Raw genomic sequence first — 7,117 nt, 5'->3', positions numbered from 1 at the left:
AAAAATATTTTAAAGAAATTGGAGAGATGATACAGGCTGTTGCTGTCAGTCCTGCAGGGGTGGGTCTTATGTGACTATGAGTGTTGCACCTGTTCGTCACAGAAAGTTTTTTTTCTTTTTAGTGGGGCTGGGTACACTACTGCCAGCACTTAAATCACATTGTTTTTCAAGGGCATTTGGTAGAGGGTGAGGGTTTGCTTGGCCTGGGTTTTTTTGTGTTGGGAGTGGTGGTGGTGATGGTTTGGTTTTCTGTTTCTTAAAGAGAACAAAGCTTGCATTTTGGCCCTTGGGTCTTCCGTTTACAGGTGAATTAGCTGTAGTAGCTGGGACACCAGGGCTAACGTTCAGTTGAATTGGGATTTCTCTATAAGAGAAGTTACTCGCTTTCAAGGCTCAGGTCAGAGTTTATTTTTCCTGTTCTCAAATAAAATTTTTTCATCATTTTTCTAAAAATTGTAATACAAACGGAAAGGGTATTACAAAAGTTAAGAAAATACAGGTCACAAAAAAACCAGTAAGTTGCCTTTCATCTTAATACAATTGCTGTACATCTTTTCTATATCTTCATCATAAACTTATATTTGCTGGTAATTTTGCTTGAAATAGCGAGCCCCCCAAATGAAGAGGGTACAACAGGCTAAAATAGCCAGGACAACTGCAATGATTCCTGCCATGCTGATCCCACAGGAGAGCGAGACAGTGGCCAGCTGAGCCCCAGCTAGTGATTTGGGTTCTGAGCATCTCGTTCCTTCAGGGTCTTCAATTTTATCCAGATTCTGCTTGTACCAGGAGATTAAACCAATATTGGAGCAGGTGCAGTCCAGAGGGTTGTGACTTAAATTGATTACGTAGTGGCCATCTAGGGACACTAGCTTGTCACGTGGTACAATACGGATCCTGTTGTGGGCAAAATTGAGGTAGATGCTCTTGAGGTTTGAAAATGCATCTGTGCTGAATGCAAGAAGTTTGTTGTGGCTCAAATCAACATGCCGTAACTTCTTGAGGCTATGAAATGCTTGGCCACCTATTGCTGTCAGTTCACAGGATGATAAAATTAGCGCCTCTAAATTGAATAGCTGTTGGAACAGCTTGTCCTGTGGCATAATCCCTGACTCAAAGTTATTTTGACTAAGGTCCAAGAGCATGAGGTTTTCCAGGCCTTGAAAGAGATCATGAATGCTAGTATTAATGTGGGAGGAGGAAAGATTAAGCACTTGCAAGAGATGCAAATTTCGGAAAGGACCCTGTGAAGTGTTGATATGAAGAGGAGTGAAAGCTAGGTCCAGCAGCTCCAGGTTAGCACTGTCCTTAATGAGCATGTCTTGGAGGTGGAGCTTTATGTTGTGGCTCAGATTCAGGTACCGAAGACTGCTCAAACCGCCCAGTGCTTCGTTACAGCAGTCAAAGCTTTCAATATGACTCTTGCTTAAATCAAGATGTTGAAGCTTTGCCAGTTTCTCCAAACAGCCAGAGCCCAGCTGCAGGACCTGCGAGTTCCCTTTGATGTGGAGGTGGGTGAGGGAGGGAAAGGAAGCAGAGCTGATATTGCAGAGGTGCTCGAAGGAGTTCGCGTTGAGAACTAACTCCGCTAGCGAGCTCATGCCGCTGATGCCGGGGGGCAACGCGCTGATGTGGGTTTGAGTTAGGTCCAGCTTTCGGAGCCTGGTCAAGCACTGAAACGTGTTGGCATTTAGGTTTCTGAAGTGCCGTAGCTGCAGATAGAGATCCTTGACGGAGATGTTACAGAGGCCTTGTAAAACATTGGGGCTTATGTAGGGCTCCTTTTCCACACCGTGAAATGTTCCCAGCCAAAGGGTCTGGGCTGTGGAGTTCTGTATCCCCGCCAGGACCCCAGGGATGTCAGTGCAGCCCCCAAAGTCCAAACAGTGGAAATGGGACTGGAAAGCTCCAGGTTCAATGTGTATAATGTCGTTGCCTTTAAAGATGAGTGTTATATTGCTGATCTTTCGCAGAACACGGACATCTTCTGCTGTGATTGCTCTTACGTTGTTCATTTGCAAGTCAAGGTATTTGAGGTTTTGAGTGGGAAAGTTGGGAGGAAGCTGCAGCGAAGAGATGTGGTTGCTGCCCAAGATGAGGGTATCCAAGCTGTCCAGATTTGTCATCGGAATAAAGGACATACTGGTTATTCCCGTCTGCGTTAGGACAAGGTGCTTCAGGGACCGTGGGCCAGCAAACGCTGTGTCAGACAGAAACATGAGCAGGTTTCCAGTCAGCACGATTGTCTTCAGCTGCTTGTTGCTGTGAAAGGCACCATCATACACCCAGTTGATCTGACACCTTGAGAAAGCAACAGAAACCAGCATCAGTGGCCTGTATTGCAAAACTCTCCCGATATACATGATAATCCAAACTGCACTTCGTATCTATAAGAACTCATGATCAGTTGCCTTCACCAGGATAAAAGTGTCTGTCTTTTCCAGTGATGCTTGCCTAGTATTTGTAAGCTCACGTTGAAATAAAAGGTCCTAGTGAGAAGAAAAACCTGCCCTGAAATGATGGGTGTGTGGAGGCATTTGTAGAAGTCAGGGAGACATGAGGTTTTTAGTGTCCAGCTTGATAAAGTGAAAATCTCTTTTCCCATAGAAAAAGCTGGGCATTTACAAGGACCAAACCTGTCTTTCTCTAGGGTTTAGGGAACAACATCTTTATAGAAAAGTGAATTAAAAAATTGCTTTGGTGACTTTGCTGTCACTACTGTCTTAGCAGCAGTAATATGTGGAAAACGCATATTTCACCTGCTGTCCTGCAAATGATTGTCGCCAGAGAAGCCTAGATATTGCCCAAGCGTATCAATCTCTGCTTAGCAAAATACTTCACAGCTGTGTGCAAGTGCTGCTGGTGGTTTCCCTGTGAAGGCAGGGAGGTGCTGCTCTGGCGCGCTCAAGGAGCCGGCTTTGGGCAGGGGGTTTGACCAACCTGATGTGCAGAAGTGAGGATGCTCTCCCATACCTTGTTAAGTCCAAGTAGAGAAGAGACTTCAGCTCAGAGAAGGTTGAATTCTGAAGGGAAGGGAGCACGTTGAAGCTGAAGTCGAGGATTTCAGTTGTGACAGGTAGTTCTTCAGGAATCTCTCTCAGTCCCAAACCTTCACAGCTATAGCTTTTATTTACTGTAATCTGTGGAAAATACATAGTGAACGGCAAGAGGTATGTACTGTGAATATAAATAGGAAACTATGGCACTTCAAAAAAAAAAAAAACACCGATCAGAATTTTGAATTATTTACAAACACAGCAGCCGGAACCCTAGGAAGCCTTAGTGGAGGCTTGCAATGTACAAACCTGGAGTTTTGTGGAGTGTATTTTTTAAAACGAATGCCTTGAATCTCTCCTGTACTAATTTGAAGTTTCATCTGTAGTACTTTCTTATCAAAGTTAGCACATAAGAGGATTGTTTACTCTTCTGGATGAATTATTAATCCCTAAGAAAGAATCCCCACAAGGTAGTTTTACATTCTGAATTTCATGAGTCTTGTTACAAAGCTTATTCTAAGAGAAGTCTTAAGAAAACCTTGCAGAGAGGAGGCAAAAAAAGCAGGTCTGGGAATGTTTCTAGAAGGAACATGTCCAAATTAATTGGATCTGAACTGCAGTTACACGCTGCAGCGAGAGGGTGGCGGGAAGGTTTAGCTCAAGCTAGACAAAGATCATATTTCATATGCTGTGTCTTTAAAATTTCTATGAAGGCTTTTCAGTTTAACTGAAAATAAATTGATCTATTATGTAGAGAAGTCTACTCTGTGGATACCAGGGAAATTCATTAAACGTGCTTGACCTGCCTTTGCCTGCTGATTGCATGAAACTCAACCAGAGCCTGGGACTATGGCATGCAGGGAACCGCTGCCCTGGAATAGCCTGCTGCAGCCGCTCAAGGCAGTGGAGTCGCTCAGAGCATTGCACTTGTCCCGGCTGCCAAGCCGCCACGGGGAGCGGGGAGCGTGGGTGCAGCCAGCGCGGTGCCACCCTCCTCCTCCCCCGGCCCCGACCCCAGAGAAAGCCCTGGGTGGTTACGGGGCCGGCCGGGAGGGACGGGGTCCCTGGGGCCACGTGGGAGCTGCAGCTTTGGCAATATCCTGCCAGGAAGCTCGGCGATGTTCTGCTTGCGGGGAAGTAAAAGCACATATTGCACAGTTGGCCAATCTGGCCATTTAAATGCGACTCAAAGCTTATTCTATTAGCCCAAAGAAAGCAAGCATAGGCAGTGGGATGTCCAGTGAGAAATGTGCTGGAGCCTGGAGTCCGTGACGAGCAGAGGACAGCGCAGGTGTGCGCCCTGTGGGGTGGGAGCACGTGGCTCACCATGGTTTTGTTGAGGTGCACATGCGTGGACCCTGGGGAATGGTGCACGAGGTTCGAGTTTCAGGTCTTTCTGTCCACGTGGGACCGTGAATGAGACAAAACCACGTCTCTGCCTGCCTGTGGCTTAGGAGAGGTAGGCGGGCAGTGGAGACACTTGGTAACCTCTCTGGAGGGGAAAAGGCAGTATTTGTTGCAAGCCACAACATATGGACAAGCCACAAGTGGACACAGCGAACCCTTTCTTCCTTTCCTATAGGCACAAGTCCTGTTACCAGAGGGTGCCGGGGAGCGCCGGGGCAGTGCCATGGCCCCGTGCTGCTGCAGGTGGTGCAGCCCGGCAGGCAGGGACAGAGAGACGCCGGCAGCGGTGTGGAGGAGCCGGGAGGGAGTGGAAAGGGACTGTCACAACAAAATGCCCCATATGTGTCGGGAGTGCGACTCCTCCACCATCCCTCTCCCCCTCGGCGTGCTGGGGCCTGGCTGGAGCTCAGCGCCCAGGGGATGGCACCAGGTCCAGCACCGGCAGGATGGGGCGAGCCAGCGCTGCCCACGGCTGGGCACTTGGCACAACCTGGGGGGCTGCAAACGGTTATGGGGCCTTGGCTTCAGCCTAAAAGCACTGAAATAATACAGCACTGGTAACTATAGAAATGGCAAAATATAGACTTAGAAAAACCAGTGCTTTCAATACTGATAATCAAAGAAGAATCCGTGGAGCTGACTGCCATGTCGTGCGGTTTAGGCAGATAGAAAGTGTTTAGCTGTCACTATAAATGAGAACAGTGTCTATGTTTTACCATTCAAATAAATAAGCGAGAAACGCTCTCTGTATGCTTCGGGGCATGGAGCAGCTCCCACAGGGAGCTGAGGAGCAACCATCCCCAGGGGATCCCGCTGTGCAACTCAGAGTGCTCGGGGATTTGTACATTTACTTCAGTGAAGAACTTGCTATTGGCCCCAAATACGCGCTGCCTAGGGCTGGGTTTCCACAGTGCTTCTTCTCTGAATCAAAATCCTTACTTTTTTTCCCTTGTCTCCCACTTAAAAAAAAAAAAAAAAATCTTATCTGTCAGCCTTTTCCCCTGCCCCTGGAAAAACCCTGGTGCTTTCTTCCTATACTCATGTGGTATCACACATCGACCAAATGACAAATAGAGACACCATCATCCCATCGCTGGGTACAAATTCCTGTATGGAGAGCACAAGCATGGGACAAAAATCCTTATATCTGTCCTCTCTCTAGCTCTGATATCTGCTAAACACCCCTGTGAAACTTTATCGTCCTTCCAGCTCTCTGGGAGGTGAAGCACGGTGCTGGTTTGATGGGCTCCCAAAAATTCCCAGGAGAGAGTGTGAGGGTGCACGGAGGCACAGGTGTGAGGAGGAGGAGAAGGAGGGACAGTGACTGATGTCCCTGAGCACATCTCAAGACACCTGCCTTATTTCTCCGATAAAGGCCTTCAGATCCCCCTGAGAGAAACCCCTCGGGAACTGAAAACAGTCAGACATCAGCAGGCAAGTATTCACCAGAGACCGATCCTCGACACACATGGCTCCTGTATCTCGAGAGGGACTGGCGGCTGTCACTCACCTCTGCACACATCGTCTCTGCGGCGCTGGATGCTTCGCAGCTAACACAGGCAAGCGTTGTGAAAATCAAAAAGTGTAAGTCGCAGGCCATTACGGAGTGAGGCGGATTGTTAAAATGGATGATCTCGTGCTATCTTCTCGTAATGAAAGCGAGACAGTGCAGCAAAGGTCAGACAAACTGGACTAGTCAGCTAGAAAGGAGGTTGTAAGGAAAAGAAATGCTTGCTGAACCTCACGGGTTCAGTGTAAGCAAAACACACTGAGTAGTTTTGGAGTGAAAGAGGAACTTCCCTGCTTTAAATATAGTCAAATGACTGTGCACTGATACTTTTCTGGGGCAGACAGATTTTTTAAAAATTGAAAGTGAGCGAAATTGGTCTTTATGCTTGTGTAGAGTGAAATGTCTCCATTAAGTACACAGGGGTTAGTTCAATGTGAAATAGAAGGTAAAACAAGAAAAGGGCAGATGAAACTGCAGCATCTCACCAAAGGGGAATTTAATGCAATGGAAAGTTTGAGTCAAACAAAATTTGGTGCATCACTTGTGAAAGTCACAAGAACTTGTAAAACAACTGAAATAGAGGCACAAGATCTGTGCCTATATTGCTGCAAAAGGGATCGCTATGCTGAAACATGCTTCTCTCGTTAGAAAGAGTAAAGGTGAAAAGCAATAGTTCAATCTGAAAATGAACTCTTTTCCTCTTGTATTTAAATTACAGGTAATGATTAGTTTTCTGAAGGGAGACAATATTTCTAACCATCTCTAAGATGGGCATGTGTGTGGCAGCTGCAGGCTGGAGTGTCTGGTCCTCGCTGCCCGGGATGGCACAGTGTGCTGGCCCTAGCCAGCCAGTTCAACCTGCCTTCTTTTTCCTTTCTTAACTGGCTGAGTTACTAGCTTGATAACTTTGCAGCAGGCTTGACTGGCCTGCCGAAACTCTTTCTTCACCACCTAGCAGAGAGAGCAAGGCATGACGAAAACACACTGGGCTCAGCAAACATGCCCCAGCACAATGGGGAGAGGCTACCCGCAGTGCCGATCCAGCCCCGGTAACTCAATCAGTCAAGCTTCAAGCAATCAAGATGCCATCTGGAGAGCATCAGGCTGGACACCCGGGAAGGTGGAGACATCTGGGTTTCTCTGGTGCCAAGGACACATACAAAATCAGCAGCTGCGGCTCCAAAATAGTGTGTGAAGGCCACGG

At 47.3% G+C, this 7,117-nt stretch overlaps 1 protein-coding gene across 1 annotated transcript; it reads right to left on the bottom strand.

Annotated features, from left to right (window-relative positions):
• Window positions 1–575: 575 nt before the first annotated feature.
• Window positions 576–6,003, bottom strand: CD180 (CD180 molecule). Its single transcript, XM_009576880.1, has 3 exons — window positions 5,914–6,003; window positions 2,974–3,140; window positions 576–2,301 (listed from the first exon to the last, which is right to left on the bottom strand). The coding sequence occupies exons 1-3, from the start codon at window positions 6,001–6,003 to the stop codon at window positions 576–578; spliced, it is 1,983 nt and encodes a 660-aa protein (XP_009575175.1).
• Window positions 6,004–7,117: the final 1,114 nt, after the last annotated feature.

Source organism: Fulmarus glacialis, unplaced genomic scaffold (genome assembly GCF_000690835.1).
Source record: "Fulmarus glacialis isolate BGI_N327 unplaced genomic scaffold, ASM69083v1 scaffold43424, whole genome shotgun sequence".
In the NCBI taxonomy this organism is placed as follows: domain Eukaryota; kingdom Metazoa; phylum Chordata; class Aves; order Procellariiformes; family Procellariidae; genus Fulmarus; species Fulmarus glacialis.
The sequence above is the reverse complement of the archived record's forward strand: the minus strand, read 5'-3'. Positions and strand labels throughout refer to the sequence as shown.